This window comes from Trifolium pratense, linkage group LG6, assembly GCF_020283565.1.
Source record: "Trifolium pratense cultivar HEN17-A07 linkage group LG6, ARS_RC_1.1, whole genome shotgun sequence".
NCBI classification, from domain to species: Eukaryota; Viridiplantae; Streptophyta; class Magnoliopsida; order Fabales; family Fabaceae; genus Trifolium; species Trifolium pratense.
This window is the reverse complement of record NC_060064.1, coordinates 6,101,523-6,121,705: the sequence shown is the minus strand read 5'-3', so window position 1 is coordinate 6,121,705 and position 20,183 is coordinate 6,101,523. Positions and strand designations below refer to the sequence as shown.

Here is a 20,183-nt window from a genome sequence, read left to right as displayed (position 1 = left end):
AACGTTGAATTTTGCAGTGTAAAGCTTCCATCACAGTTTTGGTGGTGGTCTGTGTTGTTTCTGCTCTACCAGTGTTTTGGCTCCCTTTAGTTTTTATTGATTGCTTTGTTGTAATACTATGTTTGATCTACCACCTGAACATGCCTTATGTTTTTGGTTGGTTTTATGGGTTTTGGTAATATGAACAATTATAAAAGTCTCATCTTTTGCTGCTCAAAAAAATAAAAATTGGAATTTATGGGTTTTGGTAATATGAACAATTTGGCGTTGGTTGTCTAGAAATTAGATGCAATTATGAATTGTTGATCGGTGGACTTGATGTGTCCCTATTTACCGTAAGACATCCTTATGTTGCTAGCAACAAAGCGAACCAAAAAAAAAAGTATTGAAAAACATTGAACCAGGTTTCATAGCGTTATACACTGAAATCATTAGTCTAGTTAAATGGTTTCATGGCGTTATACACCGAAACCATTATTATAGTTAAATGATTTTATATGAGCATTAGTGCCAATATGTTATACACTAAAATCATTAGTCTTGTTAATTAGTTTCAAGATGTTATACACTGAAACCATTTGTCTAGTTAAATGGTTTCATACTGTTATACACTGAAACTATTAGTCTAGTTAAAAAGTTTCATAGCGTTATACACTGAAACCATTATTCTGGTTAAATGGTTTCACAGCGTTATACACTGAAACCATTAGTCTTGTTATTTGGTTTTAAGATGTTATACACTGAAACCATTAGTCTAGTTAAATGGTTTCATAGCATTATACACTGAAACCATTATTTTAGTTAAATGGTATCATATGGGCATTATTGTCAAGCTGTTATACACTGAAACCATTGTTATTAAGTAAAACATCACATAACCATTTTACAAAACCATGCTACATAAAACAAAAAATCATATAAAGCAATTAGGGTTAGTTTAGTTGAGAAAAATTTGGATAGTATGCATGAGATATTGGATTCGATCATTTTTTTATTGTAAAGAAAAATCGATATATATATATATATATATATATATATATATATATATATATATATATATATGTAATTAATGTATGAGATTTTATTTATACTGTGATTATGATTAATAAAACTTAAAATTAAATTGTATGTTTGACAAGTATGCTTTATACATGAATCATTCGTTATTATGTTGGGCTTCAAAGGAATAAAAGTTATTATTTAATTGGAAACGGGGGGCGCGCTAGAAATTTGGGGGTGCGCTAGAAGTTTGGAGGAAGGAAAAAAATTGCGGGCGCGCTAGAAATCTAGGGGAGGAAAAAAATTTGGGGGCTCACAAGAAATCTAGGGAGAAAAAGGAAAAAAAAACTGGGGGGTGCGCTAAGCAAATGGGGGGCGCGCAAGTAATGGGGTAGTATATGGGGGCGCGCGAGTAATGGATTGCCTAATTTTGGGTTTAGGCTGACTTTTGGTGTAGGAAGCAAATATGTTGAGTGTAGGAAGCAAGTTTATGCATGGTGCATAAGTTTGGGCTTATGCACCATAACCACACTCGTACGTCATTCAATCGACCATTATAATTATAATTACGAGTAACGTAGAGCAAAAAACATAATGAGAGTAATGATGATAACAATTGTGATGGTATAATGATGCACCAATCTCCTCCATGGAATGCCGCCCATTATCCCATGCCCTGGCTCTCAAATCTCAACTTGGAGTCTTATATATGATTTTAACTCTTATAATTATCAAAATCAAAAATATCTTATAATTGCGGAACTAAAATCATATTAATACCGCATAAGAAAAAAAAAACCGATATATTAATTAATTTATTTTTTTGTCAAGTAGTCTAATGGTTAGACTCACACATTTAAATGTAGAGAAATGTGAAATCCGGAATTCGAACTCCGGTCACACATTTCTTTGATGCAACCATTTTATTTGTAATTCATCAAACACTCTAGATTTACAATTTTCTTGGATCAATTAGCAAGGAGAAACATTTTAGAAACTTATGCATGCTTTATGAAATTGAATTAAACATGATTATGGAATCATGCGTTTTAATCACAGACTACAGTCTACACCAACAACTATATGCATGAATCTTGGATATATCTAATTATCTATAATAAATACATATCTCTCGATTTTTATATATTAAATATGACTATGACTATTTTGGGTCATGCATATCATATGAGAAATAATATTACATATGTTAGAAATACAAAGTTATTTGGGCCTGTTTGGAATTGACTTATTTGTTAGCTCATAAAAATAGCTTACTTAAATAAATAAAATTCTATGTTAATTCATAAATTTTCACTAATAAAAATTGTATATTTATAAATTATTTTCTCATAAACTATTTTGAAAAAACTTATAATACTACATAAAACTTATTTATTTGCATAAGATATTTCGCATAAGCTCAAAATTAAGTTAATCCAAACAGATTTTTTGTACCAAAAAAATATGTTACATTTATATATTACGTATGTATTATCCTCAAATATTTTAATTTTTAACATGTTAGTAACACGTGCATACAAACAAAATACAAATTATATAAATTTTATTGAGAGTGTAATCGTTGATACGTTGAAACACTGACAACTAGATTTTATTTACCAAAAAATATAAGAAAAATTAATTTAGAAAAGGGGAAAAAAATTAAAAACAATATTCTATAAAGAAAAAAGAGTAATGGGTTGTATATTGGGTTGGGAAGTAGCTTGAAGGTTTTATAAACAGAAATATTTAGACGCTCTCTATCTCATTATCTCTCTTTCTCTCTCCCTCTCCCAAGTCCCAAAACCAAAGAACCAATCATAATCCAAAAATCAATTCAATTCACAATGGTTTAGTCAGCTTTGGTATATGTTTCAGATTTCGATTCTCTTCCCGTGAATCTGTTTATGAACCAAATTCAACAATGAGGAATTTCATCTTGCGGCTCTTGGAGGTGACCAAGATTTGGAGGCTCGAGAAACTTTAACGAGTCTTCTACACATAATTAGAGGGTGAGTCTTCTGCACGCCATTAGAGGGTGATCAATAATGTGGTCGGTAGACTCCGGTGAATATGTAACTGTATTGTAAGATTTGGCAAAATTGCGAGATAGTTACAGGGCTGAAGGTACGGTACGTGGTTCAACAACCTCAGTAATGCGCTCGACTCCATCAACAAAGAAAACGAGGGTTGATCGTGCGGTTAATGTCGCAACCAACACATTGTCAACACATTAACCGAGAGAGAACAAGTGAAAAATGAATTGGTAATGAGGTGAGGGCAAGAATTGAGGTCGAGGTGGGTGACGTTAATGTGGGGACTTAATCAATTTAAGTTTAAAATTAGCAGGCAATTAGACTGTCTTATCTTGAGAGATGCTTAAATTACGCATATCTTCCACCTTACGATAAATAACTAGGACGAGGATGAAAGTGTAATTTAATCTAAAATTAAATTATAAATCTATCAACCCAAAAAGTTGGAAAATATTGATTTTTTTTACTAGTATAAATAAATTTGTTGATGTTATTTACATACCGTTTTTGCATACCCATCACTAAATAAATAACAACTAGTATCCGGACCCGTGCCAAGCACGGGTTAAAAAGTGACTATAAAAATTAATATTTTAATATTTCAAATTTCATAATTATCTAACACAAAAAATGATAAAATACCAAATTTTTTTGTCTTTAAAAATCTGTGTAACAAATTTTGCTACTTTAAAAATTAAAATGCCAATAATTAAATAATGACTAAAATTTTGGAAAAAAAAAAGGCCCAAAAAATCTTTTTTTTAATAAGGGATCTAAATTTTACTTTTATGAAAATATGAAGACCAATATACATTTAAATTTATTTTTATTACAAAAACAATTTTACACAATTCAAATTTGCTGCGCACATAAAATAAAGTAGAATAGTTACATTCGAAGATCATTTTTTTATTTCTAAACTTTTGACTTTCTGCATTTTATTTAAAGTAAAATAGTTACACGCGAATATCATCTTTTTCTTACGGTTAGCCTGTCATAATTCGGTTCCTGCTTTATCCTTACTCAATCATCGGAAGTTGGACACTTCCTCTATTTTTACTCGATGTGACCTCCAAGAAACGACTTTCCTTCATTGTGTTTAGGACTATACATTCTCTAGAAACTTTTGGCACCACATTGAATTCAATGACTGAACTTTCTTCTTTTTAATTGACCCACATGATTGGCTCAAGGTTGGCTCCATGTGTCCCCAAGCTAATTCCTTCTCGGCTGGTGTTTGGTGTATATGAAGATATCATAATTTAATTTATATAAACAATGAATCTTGTCCTTAAATCAGCTATCCTTCAACATCCGGATCTTGGTCGAGATTTTCACATCTTTTTTCTCCTCTAATCACGTTAGTACAGGTTCATCAAATGGAACAATGAAAACTTCTCATGTGTGGTCCTCAACGTTGACGGTAGTTGTTTAGGTTCCCCGATTAGAGCTAGTTATGAGGGTCTTATTAGATACAATTTATATTTTTACTTACCAGACTTTTCTGGATTCATTTGTGAGTCGTCTGACATGATGCTTGTGAAACTTTATGTTGTTTATAGAGGTCTTACATTGGCCAAAAACTTGGCTATTGAAGAACTTGTTTGCTACTCTTACTTATTACTTTACATCAAATATTGAATGTTACAAACAAAAGAGTGATTTATTCTAAGTTAATCATCTTATAGAAGAATAAAAACAAATTTTTATTTTCTAACAAAAGATTTATCTGCATTAATTTATCTATATTTTCTTCTAACATGTCTCAAAAGTCTTTCATCCATTTTAATCTCCTTGTTGTGATCATTCTTCACACGAGTCTGGATAATCACATTTGCCAATAGTATGATCCCCCTGTAAAAATATTAGGAATAAAAAGTGTTAGAAAAATATTATTAAATATAAGAGTAAAACAATATACATATAAAAAAGTACGATAAAAAAGTATAACAACAATGAGATGGTGAAAATGGTGGTTGTTGTAGAAAATTAATTGATTGATATACCTTTATATAGATAGATATATGAAAGATGGTTTTAGAGATGCATCATAATATTAAATAAATTTTTGTGTAGTACAACCATGTGATCTGACATATTTAATTTTATTTATGAATGAGATGAGATGAGATTAAAATTGATTAGTAATTGATGCTAATTTTAAGGAATAAATATTTTAAATATTTTCATTTCATAAGTTTTCATTTAATTTCGTTTCTTCAACAATAGTGCATAAAAGATTTTTTTTTCTTCTTGTAGTTGGATGTTAATTTGATGATATTTCATATTATTCTATATATTACACAATTTTTATTTGTTTTGTTCTCAGGTCATATTTTTTTTTTGTTTTCTATAAAATAGATCCTAATATGTATAATAATAAAAATTAATTATTATATTTTTCATTATATATTTCTCGTCATATTTATGAATTTTTCACCATTTTTATTTATTGTCATGTATTTCTTATTATATTTAATTATTAATTTATTTATCTACGTATTTATTAAATTAAATAATTTTTATTTAGACAAAATATAAAAATAAATATAGAAGGGACCACTTATTATTAATGTATGAAACTCAAAAAGTGGTATTACCATTGGGGCAAAATATGTATGAGTTGCATAAATATGATACCCAAAGTGGTAACACGTTTTCTTTTAAATCTAAAAATGGGATTTGCTTTATTGTTTTAGGTAAGTAGTAATATGTTTTCTTTTAAATCTAAACAATATGTATGATGCTCTAAATAAAATAGAAGTCTCCGTGAAAAGACAACTAATTGCAACAGGTAAGTAGTAACACGTTTTCTTTTAAATCTAAAAATGATATTTGCTTTATTTTTTTGGTTAATACTACCTTTATTGCTAAAAAATTATTGAAGGAATTATTTGGATTCTTTTCCTTAATATATTTTAATTTATTGTTTAAAATATTATTAAAGGAAATAATTTTGGTTTCATTTCCCTTAATGTATTAAATTTAATCCTTAAATTAAGAAGGAATGGATTAGCTTATGAATTTTTAAATTAAATTAAAACCATACATAAATATAATTGAATTGAAATGTTTATATAATAAAAGAATATTCTATATTCAGAAATTTTTGATATATTACCGAAAAAAAATCAAACAATTTTGAAATAGCATTTACCAGCTAATATGCTATAATAAAGATTATCCTTTATTTTTTAAAAGTTTTTCATATAGTTCGATGAATATTTTGGGTACAAAACTACAAATGTCAAATAATCTCATGACACATTGTTTTGTATATTTTTACGGTACATTGTTTTATATTTGATTGTTGTCAAATATATAAACATTTTTTTTTACAAAATATATAAATATAATTTAAATATGCAACTTTTTTTATATATATGTTACTATTAAGAACCATGTAAAATAAAAACTTACTAAGAGCGTGTATTTAACTTTGGGCACATTGAGTAAAAAAAAAAAAACTTTGGGCACATGTGTAATTTAAATATTGTTTTATATTTGTCATTACTATTGAAATAATTCCAATCCTCCCAACAAAATTAAATTGTGAACTTATTTATTAAAAAAAAAAGAAAAAAAGAAAGAGTATTATAGTATAGTCATATAAAAAAGTATTATTGTATAGACATTTTCAATCTTTACATTACACAAAATATTGGATGTAGTTCATTCAAGACTCATAGAATGATGGATGTAAACAAAACTTTTGCACATTTTCGTTAATCCATTACTTCAAATAATCATACATGTTTCCTTTATAGGTGTGATGTCAACGAATTCACATGTCAAATTGATAGGTTGTCAATTTGTTCATTACACCTAAAATCAAGAAATTTATTCAAAAGGTTAAATAAGATTCGGACCACCACTTTTCTGAAAGCATGGTTCTTGCCTTGCTCTTTCCTTTCAAATTTCGTACGTAGGAGATCAAGACACACCTGTATATTACCTATAAACACATATGTATGTAAAAAAAACATAGGTATCCGAAAAAAAAAGAGAAGAAGTATAGGTAGAGAGAAAACAATCAAGAATAAAGATGATCAGAAAAGACTACAAACCTTTAAAGAAAGATTCTAATATATGATCAAATATTTCTTTCCAAAAGCTAATGAATCTGCATAAAAATTTGAATAAAAGAATGGTGAAACAAAAGAAAGGATAATTGAAAAAAAGAAATATTTGAAATTTAAAAAATGCAAATTCATGCCAATATATAAATTAAAATGAGAAACAATAAAAAAGCAAGAAGAAGAACTTGAGGCAGTGAGCATCAGAGCATGATTTAATTTGTTGAATAAAACTTTATAGGAGACTCACTATTTATAGCTGTAAAATAATAACATAAAAGGTAATAATAATAATAATAATAATAGAACATAATAGTAAAACATAAATATAGAATGTTGCTTAATTTATATTTGGTATAATCTAATTCTTTAATATTGTTTAATTTTCTTTAATGCTGTTTTGACAGAATTGTAAATCAGTAATCATATTTGATCAACAATCATACTTGATCAACAATTTCCAAATATATGCGTGTGTTATTTTTCAAATCATAATTGTGAAAATAATTTAGTTAACACATCTACTATTTGGGAGAAATAAAAAATAAATACAAAATAAAACGCCTTTTACATTTATTTTTATCACAAATACAAAATGAAACGCATTTTTTTAAGTAAAAAATAAAAACAAAATAAAACGCCTTTTTTTTTATAACCATATAAAAAAAAATTATTTGAGTAAAAATAAATTTATATGTGATAAATATATAATATTTAATATTTATAAAATCAAATATGAATGTACATCATTATTTGAATAAAAATTTATAAAATCGAATATGAATGTTTAATATTTAAATGGATAAAAACAAATTATATTTTCACTAATCAAATATGAATTGTTTATAAAATATATTAATTTAGTTAATTTAATCACTAATCGAATTTGTTTTGTTCTCAAGTCATATTTTATTTGTTTTCTATAAAATGGATCCTAATATGTATAATAATAAAAATTAATTATTATATTTTTCATTATATATTTCTCGTCATATTTATGAACTTTTCACCATTTTTATTTATTGCCATGTATTTCTCATTATATGTTTGAATGAAGATACGTACCATGGGAGTACCATACGCGTACTGATAACCGGTACCGGTACTCTGTCTAAAACGGAGTACCCGCGCAATATAGGAGCGGCCATATATAGTCACCATCCTGGGTCATCATTGGGTCAGTTGCTAACATGCTAGCTCATTCAATTTTTAAATCATTGAATTGAACATTCTAAGGACCATCAAAATAATTTTAAAAACAGTGGTACAAATAAGCCAACAAAGAAGCCGATGAAAATGAACATCATATATACTATTCACACAAAAGAGATGAAGAAAGTACATTTGAATGTTAGCTGAAAGAAAAAAATGAATAAAAAAATGAAAAAATGATTACAGAATAACTTGAGTAAAAGATGTAGAAAATACCAACCAAATATAAAGAAATAAACTTTGATGATTTTCATTGATATGGAATACACGTATATATAGAATGTAATGTACATCCAGGAAATATAAAGTAATAATTGTAAATAATTACAAATAATGATATGAGATATTGTGGTACTAATTGTGAGGTGTATTGCTTAATGAGTAAACTGACTAATATGAGGTAATCAATGTCAGAAAGAAATGTTAGTGATGAAATGTCAACTCATCGTGAGTATGAATAGCCAAGAATGTTGTTAGTGAATATGAGATATATGAGAATTAATTGCCAAAATCACATGAGAAGATAATTGTTTTCATAATGCAATGTACAGTTTCTTTGAAAAAAAGTCCCAAATAATATAAAAAATAGATTTTCTTTTAATTAAATTAAAATAGAAATAATTTATACAAAATTATTATATTTTATAAATCATACTTTCTATTATACCAAAATAAATTTAGAAACTTGACATAGAAATAATATAAACGAATTTGTTTTTATAAAATTCATTATTTATATTGTGTTTTTAATTTAAAACTTGTAGTTCAATTTTATCATTAATAAAAAAATAAAAATCAAATAACTACGTTGATGTTGTATGACTATTAAAATACTATATGGAAGCTGTAACCAAAAAAAATATATGGAAACTATTCAGACTTTATCTTGAATCAAGCATAAGAGTGATAAATCATAAAAAAAGCGATCAAAACATAAGAGTGATAAATCATTGTTAATGAGTTGATTGTTCAAATGCAACTGTACGTAAGGGTAAAAATTGCATTTTTTCCAAACTCAATTATGATAATCCACATAAAACAAACCCACTTAAGATAATGTGTTGGTAAAAATATATAGTAATCACTAATTGTTGAAACCAAAAATAATCAAGTTAATGTAACAAATCTACACTTTCTTCTACAAATAAATAATATTGATCTATTATATTACACATGATATTAATGAATAAAAAAATGTGAAACAAATTGATAGAGTACAATTAGATAATACATATCAATTTTAAAAGTCTACATATGTCATTACAAAATTATTCATCAATAATTGATTTTTTCGATTCCGTGACACATCTCAAAGCATTCTCGAGATCAAAAGGACACATTTAAATCTTCTCTCCAAAGCTTTCTTTCGATTACATTCCTGAAAAAATAAAGTAGAGAAAATCATTAAATGATAAAAGAAGAACAAAATAAAGAATAAGAAGTTGGAGAAAAAATCACATAAAACGAAAACAACTAAAGAGAAAAGAGTCGAAAAACTATGAGTTGTAATGTTCACACAAAAATGATATATATATAGAGAGAGAGAGAGAAAAAAAATGGACATATGAGTAATTTTCTCTTTAATATGCAATTATACTCATTAAAGACAAATATATTAATTCCGTTTTTATTTTTAAAAACATGTTATTAAATAAGGTATATTTCATTCTAAAATATAAGACATAAAAAGACCTTCTTTTTTTTTTTTAAGGTTACTATATATAAAATTATAATCGGCATATGAGGCACTTATATTTTTCTACGTGACCCTATAGGATTAGGAACTTATTATATTTAACTTTTAATCATTGTAATTTATATATGTGGATTATAATAATTTTTGTTGTTTAAAAAATAAAAACTTTTTTTAAAAAATAAATTGTTGTGTACGAAATAAATATATAGTTGGCTTTAAAAATAATTAAATTTGAAACAATAATAATATAAAAATTTAAAAGAATTAAAATTAATTGACCCTAAGACCGAGAAAATAAAGTAATACTAATAATCATTAATATTATTAGTCAAGAAGTAATACTAATTTGAAACTATAATAATAATAATAATAATAATAATAATAATAATAATAATAATAATAATAATAATAATAATAATAATAATAATAATACCATAAATGGAATTGGAGAGATTAATGATAGTTTGACCAACTTGAATGGTTTACTCATTATTTTAATTACCATATATACAAAAACTATCATTAATATTATTAGTCAAAATTGATGCGATCCTTAATAATAGTAAACGATAACATGATATGGACAAAATTGAATAGGGGAATGAGTAATTGGACAAATCCACTATTAAATGTTGAATCAATTAACATGTTCGTCCACTTATAGTAATACTAAATAAATTTTGCAAAAGAAACATTAAATGTAAGGAATGAGGTTGAATGAGGAGATGAGAGAGAAAGGGAAATATGTCTGGCTTATTACATATTATAGATATAGATGAACATTTTATAAGAAAAGTAAAATAGCAATGAAGACAAAACAGATTTGCGCTTTTTCAAAATTCAAGCTAAAAAGAATATATTTCAAATTCGCTAAAATTTCTTAGCGGAGACAAGAAGAATGAGTGAAATTAGTTCAAATGGAAAAGAAAAAAATATGTTGAATTCAATTTTTGTTCAATAAATATAAAAGTAATGTTCAATTCACATGTTGTGTCGACGATCACTTAAAGTTTTAGATATCTATCTCAAATTAAATAATCATAATTGAGAATAAAGGTAGAGCCAACCTTACATTATGAAAAACTTTACTAATTTGTCGAGGAGGAACACTTACATGAACAATTCTTAATACTTTGTAACCTTGTCTTGGAGTAATTTGTCGAGGAGGAACACTTACATGAACAATTCTTAATACTTTGTAACTTTAGGCCTACAACCAGATGCCTTTTTTGTGTAATGGAGTAATTATTCTCTTTGAGAAGTTAGTTTGACGATCACAAATCAAACTATTTAGGCATACCACGCATCGAAAGAAAAAAATTAAATGTAAATGATTTAGTTACATCAACTATTATTAATTAATTTTTTTATATTTAATTTTAGTTTAGACTTGTGCCTATGTAAGTGTACAAACCCAAAATAAAGATACTTAGCACACATATGTCTTTTAAAAAAAAGTTAAATATAAAAAGATTGATTAATGATTAATAATAGTTGATGCTACTAAATCATTAATTTTTCTTTAGTGTTTTTAACTTTACAGAAACGGCATGCGTGCAGATCTGGGAAAGCAAAAGCTGATGTTAATTGCTAAGCTAATCTCAGTAACTTCTCTCTAATCTCACCAAAAACCCTAATTATGTAGCAGTTAACTATTAATTAATGATGTTGTAATAAAAAACTATTAATTACTGATTGAGTATATCATGTACAGTACGAGAGTATATATATTCAATCAAAGAAAAGTGCTTAATGAATAATCTATGAACAATGATGAAGGGGATGGAGTCAGAACTCAAAGACCTAAATTCCAAACCACCAAAATCAAACGGCACCATCGCCACCGTTCGTGACGATCGTCCTCTTCTCAAATCAGATTCACTATCTTCCACCACCACTACTACCACCACTACCGCGGCGGAGCTACAAGACCTCGAGAAGAAATTCGCCGCATATGTTCGTCGTGATGTTTACGGAACTATGGGGAGAGGAGAGTTAGCACCTAAGGAGAAGCTTTTCCTTGGTTTCGCGCTAGTTACTCTTCTTCCGATTAGAGTGATTCTCGCTGTAACTGTTTTGGTGTGTTATTATGTAATTTGTAGGGTTTGTACACTTTTTTCTACTCCTAATCGTGAAGATGAACAAGAGGATTATGCTCATATGGGAGGGTGGAGAAGGAATGTTATTGTTCGGTGTGGAAAAGCTCTTTCTAGAGTTATGCTTTTCATTTTTGGATTCTATTGGATTACTGATTCATCTTCTTCCTCAATCACTCAGGTTCAATTTCTACTTCAACTTTTTATTAATTGTTCAAGTTCAATTCATCTGGAACAGTTTAGTTAGAAATTAGAGTAGGTTTAGGGTTTTTGATTAGTGATAAGCTTTTTATTAGCATCTTTAATCAGGATTTAGATTTTAGGATAAGTTTAGCAGTTTATTAGCATCTTTAATTCGGATTTGTTGTTGCGGATGACCAGAGAATAAAAAACCTGAGTCGTGTAGTCACTGTCATAAGGAATTATCCGCAAGATTGCGCAACTCCCCCAGGATACAATTGGCTCTTCTCGACGATAAACGTGCCGAGGATATCAATACACAGAGTAAATAAAATGCAAGCTAACTCAGGCACTTAGTAAAATGAGCATGAAAAAGTGATATTTTCACGTAGCAGTATATATGTATCAGTTAGCAAGCACACATCTGTGAGGGAGAAAAAACTTCCACTAATATATTCTGAAAGTGTGTATTTATAGTTGAAAACATGTGTGCTGTATATATGACCGTTGAAAGGAGTATATTTAGGAAGTAGTTGCAAAACGTGAAACTGCATCAAACTGAATTTGCATAGAATCATGCATAATTAAGTTGGACCAAAACAATATAGATATATCCAAACAAAAACTCAGTAGGCAAACAAAACGTGTCACAACTTTATTATTAACTTTTGAAATATAAAAAATAAATAAATACAACAGGATTTAGGATAGGTTTAGCAGTTTTTACTTGTGAAAAGATCTATATAATATAAGTTTATTGTAGATGTTTATTATGGAGGAGTAAAATTGGAGAGTTTAAATGAGAGGCGGAATGGTTCGAAACTGTGTGTGCTGATACAGTTGTGGTTATACCAGTGAACATTGATATTGTGGCAAAATGAGGGCCAATATGGCTGAAATTGCATTTGCGATGCTGTTGTATAGAACTCTAATTTAAAGCGGCCTTTATATGGCAACTGCAATTGTGTGATGCTGTTGTGGAGACCTTTAATACCTTTATATTGCTGCAGCTGCAATTGTGGTTGTGGACTGGAATTTAGAATTATGTGTAGAAATTAATTTTAACATACACTACTCATGATTATTTTAAGGCTCTTTAATATTTACTTTTCAATAAGTGTTTCCAGTTAACTTGATCAGAACTGGCTCTTTGTAATATGTTTATTTACTCAATTGTGCCTCAATCTACCTTGTCATTGTTCAAAGGACTATTGAATTGGATGAATCTTAGTTTTTATTGCCAGCCTGCTTGTTTCTTTATATTTGGTAGTCAAAAAGGTCTCGCATTTCTTTAATTTGTTTTTTCTGCTTCCTATTTAATAGGAAAACGAACCTCAGTCTGAAGAGACCGGAAGACCTGGTGTAATAATATCTAATCACGTGTCGTACTTGGATATTTTGTATCACATGTCTTCCTCGTTCCCAAGCTTTGTTGCTAAGGTTTGTCACGTGACATTCTTTTTACATAATGAACTTATATATCTGTACATATGTATGTTGCTGACAGTTTTTTTTGTCCCGAATGTTCTGTTAAAATCTTGGATTTCATCTATGAAGAGATCAGTGGCCAAGCTTCCTCTTGTTGGTCTCATCAGGTTTGTTGTCTTTTTTATCAGTTCATCCTGGTTTAATTCTATGGATTTTGTGGATCGTTGCAATTTTTTTTCTTTCTTCATTTGAATTCTGTAGTTCTTTAGGGATTGTGCTCTTTATTTTTTTCTCCTCAAATCTCATTTCAAAAGTGAACTTTCACATGAGTAGTGATCAACGTATTGTTCATGAAGTTAGAATGCTGCATTTCATATGATTCAATGTGCATTATCTTTTCATTGTAAGGTATTTTTCAGAACCTGGTGCTTTATATATTAATGACACAATTTTTATTTTTTGTGACAGCAAGTGCCTTGGTTGCATCTATGTTCAGCGGGAATCAAAGACATCAGACTTCAAGGGTGTTTCAGGTGCGTATATATCTGTGTATGTGTGCTCTGTAACAATCATGAAAATGTACACAATTTAAAATAAATGTAGTAAAAAAAGTATAAAATCCCTTGTTTCCATCACCTGCCTCTGTCCTATGTTGTTCTTTTCATATTGCATGGGGTATTTTGCATCCTTAACTTTTAACCTTTCTGTGGTATAAGTCATGAGGTATACATTGGACCCATCAATGAACAATTCTATATACTAAATTTTAAAAAGAGAGTGACCAATCTTTGATGGTAACTAAGTTACTTGGCTTACCATAAATGTTTCATTTAGTCAGTTTGGTGGCATCATGTGGTTAATTAAAATCTTAAATTCTTTGCATTGAAAATGGACCAAAGTAAATGGTTTTCTTGTTTCTTAATTTTAATTAGTTTCTCTTGGCAGTATTTGAACTTACTTTTTGGCTTCTAGATATACCCATGTTATTTGTTGCCGTTTAGAGGTGCTCTAGTGGTTTTCCTTTTAGGCATATTCATGTGTGCTAGTCGTCAAACATAGGGTCTTAATACCCTGCAGATTATACATTTTTTGTTTAGTTGCAACTGGTGCCTAACCTGTGAACTTTCTTCCTGCAGCTGTTGTCACCGAAAGAATTCGAGAGGCACATCAGAATGAATCTGCTCCATTAATGATGTTATTTCCAGGTTATCATCCTTCCTTTTTTGGGGGGTGGAGGGGTGTTGTAGATTAAAAAAAAAGTCTTTTGAGTTTTATCAAACGTAGGCTTGAGTTCTCAATTTGGAGCAGATTATCCTTCACTCTAATTACACGCCTTAGATTATATAGGGGTTTGGTATCTTGTTGTTTCCAATATATAAACTTTATCAGGTTAGCTTACCTAAAGAACAGGATATAGCCTGTTTGTACTTGATATGTATGGGGGTCTCTATTATTTTTAAGAGAGACACGAGTTGATTGTATACGGACACTAGCATATAAATGTGTGATGCATGTTTTATATTTGCAATTTGTTGTATTTTATTAAATTAATTTGACGATTAAAGTTGCTGCATTTCTTTACCTATTTTATCCTATTTACTGAATGAATATTGTATCCTTGTGCTCATCTGCAGACCGAAATTTATGTTTTTAAAATCTTATTTCAACATCAATACTCATTTATTATGTGCATTTCCTTTTAATGTCATCTATCATGTTCTTCAAATATAACTTTATGCCTTAAGTTCTTCAAATTTAGTTACTTATTCTTTTGTTAGCATGTGAATTATTACTTGTCACATGGTAGCACTAACGTTTGTCATATTATAGACATTAGTCAATATTTGTCTAATTGTCCATTGCATCTGTCTGTAAACCATCAAAAGTGACTTGTATTATCCAAATTATTTATGTTTCTCAAATTAACATTCTTATAATAATTTTATTTCGTGCTATTTGGTATTCTGCAGAAGGTACAACCACAAATGGAGATTACCTCCTTCCATTCAAGACTGGTGGTTTTTTGGCAAAGGCACCAGTACTTCCTGTAATTTTAAAATACCCTTACCAGAGATTTAGCCCCGCTTGGGATTCCATATCTGGGGTAAGTAACTTATATTGTAATAAAGCTTCACGGTTTTTGTCAAATTTTATATTGGGCCTAACTCATCCTTACAAAACCGGCTTGTAAAGTGAGGGTTGCCAAAGCTATATAAACGCTACACAGGCCATATCTCTTAGCAATGTGGGACTAAATCCACCCCTTCACACCCAACACAATGAAGGTGTTGGAGGCTGCAATGAAGGCAACCCAAATGCCGCAATTAGGCAGATGGGGGTGGACCGCAATGAAGGCGGAATATCCAACAGTTTTCAATTACTTTTGATTATAAAACCTAATCCCGCTGTACTCAACATCTAAGCTGCTCTGTTCCGGTAAATATGTTATATTTTGGTCATATATGTTGATGATATTTTTTGGTAAATATGTCAACATCCGGTACTTTTATCATTGTGTTTATATCAAGGTTGATGCAAACAAATTCATAATTTTGGTCTTACATGTTGACAATATTCTACTTGCTGCAATGATAAGGGCAAGGCTATTTGATAGAAATAGAACTGTTCCATAGTAGATCATAAGAATCGTTGGGATTGTCTCATAATCAATATATCAATAAGGTATTTGAGATTCAGAATGGGAAAATGTTTCACTGTGATTGTTTGAATTTAAAAAGGAGACATATTTATTGAAATACAATGTCACAGACTTGGTATGAAAGGAATGTATTCATTTCCCTATGCATCGATGATTGAGAGGTTGATGTATGCCCAAACATGCATGCAGCCATATTTCAGAATCTTGTTTCCTGCAATATATGGTATACCATATTGTTTTGGTGTAATGACATGATTGTCTTTTAGGAAAACTACTTCTTGGTTTTATGCTTGCATCTTTCTGGTAATTTGATCGGAGGAATTGCCATTTTACTTAACGAACACAATGCTTATTTTATTCTAAGTTGGCCTTAATGTTGGCAGGTACGCCATGTGATATTTCTCCTCTGTCAATTTGTAAATTATATAGAGGTGGTACGGTTACCTATTTACTATCCCTCGCAGCAGGAAATGGATGACCCCAAATTATATGCCGATAATGTTAGAAGATTGATGGCTACTGAGGTATTTATTTTGGTCATAGATTCTATATTTCTTTTCCTGTAGAGGTAATTAATTTTCTTATTTGGTGAACCAAATTTGGACCATTTCTCGGTTTGTGTCTATTCTATTGCTGGAGTTTATAGTTACACACATGCATAAATTGACACTATAAGACGTCACACAGATACACCACTCAGTAGTTCTTCGTAGAGAATTGTTTTTTGCTAAATCCTTCTGCATATCATAAACTATATATTCAACCATTTTATTTTATTTTTTTTAAATTGTCAAGAAAATTTTAGGGATATTAGGACTTGGTGTTTTAGGCGTCTCATGTTAACTTAGTAGTCTCGCTTCTCAGTTGGGCTTGTACCAATTGTACTGCACCAGTACTACTTACTAGACTTTAATTGCCAGAATAGTATTAACGACTTGCTCCTAATGCACAATTTTCTAGAACCTTTTGTTTCAATGGAACTTTACTATAGAGTATAGACACACATTTGAATCAAAACCAATCCTACACCACTGGAAAGTCTGTGGATGACTTTCTCATAAGGATTATCATTAGATTGAAAGTTCTTATTACGCTGTATGAAATTTATATTTGTTTGGAACTATTCTCTTGCACGCATTTAATAAGTCTTATACTATTTTTCTAATGTAGAAAAATATTAAATTTTCCATGTGCACACACACACACACACACTGCTGTTTTGCTCAACAAAATTGTACACATACTGAATGGTAATTAACTAATATTTATTTCATTCCTTTTATTTTTATTTTCATCACAGTACCAATGGTGAATTTCAAAATATTCATCATATGCCTTGCACTCTTTATTTTAGTGTTATACTTGTATATATATAACCTAATAGCCTACGTTAGTTAACTCCATGTTATGTATTAATTATTTTGTGGAGGCAGCCTTTCCTTGTAGCAAAGGGATGTAAAATTTATGTTATTGGTTGAAAGTTATAGTATGACCACTGCTGTTACGATACCTTCTTTATAGTATGACCACTGCTGTTACGATACCTTCTTGATTGGATCTGTTGTATGTTCTGCTTGCAGGGTAATCTGATACTTTCAGATATTGGGCTAGCTGAAAAACGAATCTACCATGCTGCTCTCAATGGTAATAATAGCCTGCCTAGTGTTTTGCACCCGAAAGACGATTGATAATTTCATGACCCCGGCTTCAATTGATATGTAGTTACACTCGAGTTTTGGTTTCAAACTTAGAATTTTCTTTAAATATGAATGGACAGCTCACGTGAGGGGTGTGCACAGCTAAAACATTCACCCAAATTTCAGAATATTACTTGTTGTAATTTTCTTGTAAATGTGACCAATAATGTGATTTAGTTGCTGATGAATGAGAAACAATTCAAGAGTTGAAAGTTAATATTGTTTGCGTTTTCATTGTGATAAATGACCTAACTCATTTGAGAAAAGCCATGTAACCTTAGATCTGAATCTTCTCTTTCGTGTTCCTGCAGGTTTGTTTTCCCAATGCTAGTTCTTCGGATACGTGGCTTGTATATTCGTTGTATGGCTCTAGTATTTATCAGGAAAAGAAAAAAAGAAATTAATATCCATATAGAAAATCCTGTGCAGAACAAATATGTACCCAGTAACGGCCTCTGGAGTATGAATGGGATTTCTTAGCAGAGGCTCGATGTATGTATGATATAGGATTCTCTCAAACATTAGTATAGTATAGGTGTTCTAACTTCAAAAATAACCTGCCTATCCTTGTTAATTAATATTTTAGGTTTTGTCTTTGGGTAAAACAAGCTTATGGTTGCATTGCTCTATTTTTGTGCTGAGGTTCCCTAAATCCCTTAATGAACGAAAACCTTCTATGAATAAATCTTCACTTAGTTCTTTAAGTATCACTATTTTTTAATCGGCCTATAAATTATATAAAAAGTAGTTTTTAAAGGACATGAAAACATGCCAAATTGGTTCCAGTTTTCAAATATTGACAAGATAGATTACTACGGCAAATTTTTATATACTTCAAAGATTATTTGGACGGATTCTTTATTCGTTAGAGACTATTATTTAAAGGGTCATGTTAAAATACTATATATTTTATATTTTAAATATATTAAATTATACAAAAAGGTTTAGTCCTACGGTGCTAGATTATAATCCCATGATTCCCATCACTAAAATCTCCGTGTTTAATAAACATTATTGGCTTAAATGCAGTTTTGCCCCCCCTGTTTTGATTAAATCGGAATTTTACCCCCCTGTTTTAAAACGCGGACTTTTACCCCCCCTGTTTTATAATTTGTTGGTTTTTGCCCCCCCTAAAATTCTGCTTTCGAGTCACAACTTTAAAGCTTCGCACACAACTCAATTTTGATCAATAATTTACCAAAATGATACCGAAATGACCGTAATCGAGTTATCTTTCCACATAATCAAACCCCACTGAATTTGGAGTTACAAAGAGAGATTAATTACCGTTTTAGTGAAGGTATGTCCCCCAAAATTCTGCAAAAAATCTGCTTTCGAGTCACAACTTCAAAGCTTCGCATACAACTCAATTTGGATCCATAATTCACCAAAAAGCTACCAAAATGACCGTAATCGAGTTATCTTTCCACATAATCAAACCCCACTGAATTTGGAGTTACAAAGAGAGATTAATTACCGTTTTAGTGAAGGTATGTCCCCAAAATTCTGCAAAAAATCTGCTTTCGAGTCACAACTTCAAAGCTTCGCATATAACTCAATTTGGATCCATAATTCACAAAATGGCTACTGAAATGACCGTAATCGAGTTAGCTTTCCACAGAATCAAACCCCACTAAATTTGGAGTTACAGAGAGAGATTAATTACCGTTTTAGTGAAGATCTGTCCAATTACTAATTCTGCAGAAATCTACTTGTGATCTTCAAATTCAACATCGTCTACCGAACACATCGTAACTCCAAATTCGACGAAATTGAAATGCCAACAAGGGTAATTTCGTTAGATTTTCATACATGTAAATAGTATTAAAAAATGAGCTACAGGGTGAGAGGAATGACGAGAATACCAGTAGTAGTTTCATACGATAATTAATTTGAACATACCTTCACTAAAACAGTAATTAATCTCTCTCTGTAACTCCAAATTTAGTGGAGTTTGATTCTGTGGAAAACTAACTCGATTGCGGTCGTTTCGGTACCAGTTTGGTGAATTATTGATCCAAATTGAGTTCTGTGCGTAGCTTTGAACTTGAGGCTCAGAAGCAGATTTTGTGCAAAATTTTGGTGGGGGGGCAAAATCCAACAA

At 29.8% G+C, this 20,183-nt stretch overlaps 1 protein-coding gene across 2 annotated transcripts; it reads left to right on the top strand.

Moving 5' to 3' along the window:
• Positions 1 to 11,515: 11,515 nt before the first annotated feature.
• Positions 11,516 to 18,700, top strand: LOC123890387 (lysophospholipid acyltransferase LPEAT1-like). 2 transcript variants are annotated; one of them, XM_045939989.1, is made up of 9 exons: positions 11,567 to 12,296; positions 13,619 to 13,735; positions 13,853 to 13,890; positions 14,192 to 14,256; positions 14,860 to 14,928; positions 15,694 to 15,827; positions 16,766 to 16,906; positions 17,963 to 18,026; positions 18,391 to 18,700. In XM_045939989.1, the coding sequence occupies exons 1-9, from the start codon at positions 11,790 to 11,792 to the stop codon at positions 18,408 to 18,410; spliced, it is 1,155 nt and encodes a 384-aa protein (XP_045795945.1). In that variant the 5' UTR covers positions 11,567 to 11,789; the 3' UTR covers positions 18,411 to 18,700. The 2 variants fall into 2 exon arrangements, with proteins under 2 accessions (XP_045795944.1, XP_045795945.1); XM_045939988.1 differs by having other exon boundaries at positions 11,516 to 12,296; positions 17,963 to 18,700.
• Positions 18,701 to 20,183: the final 1,483 nt, after the last annotated feature.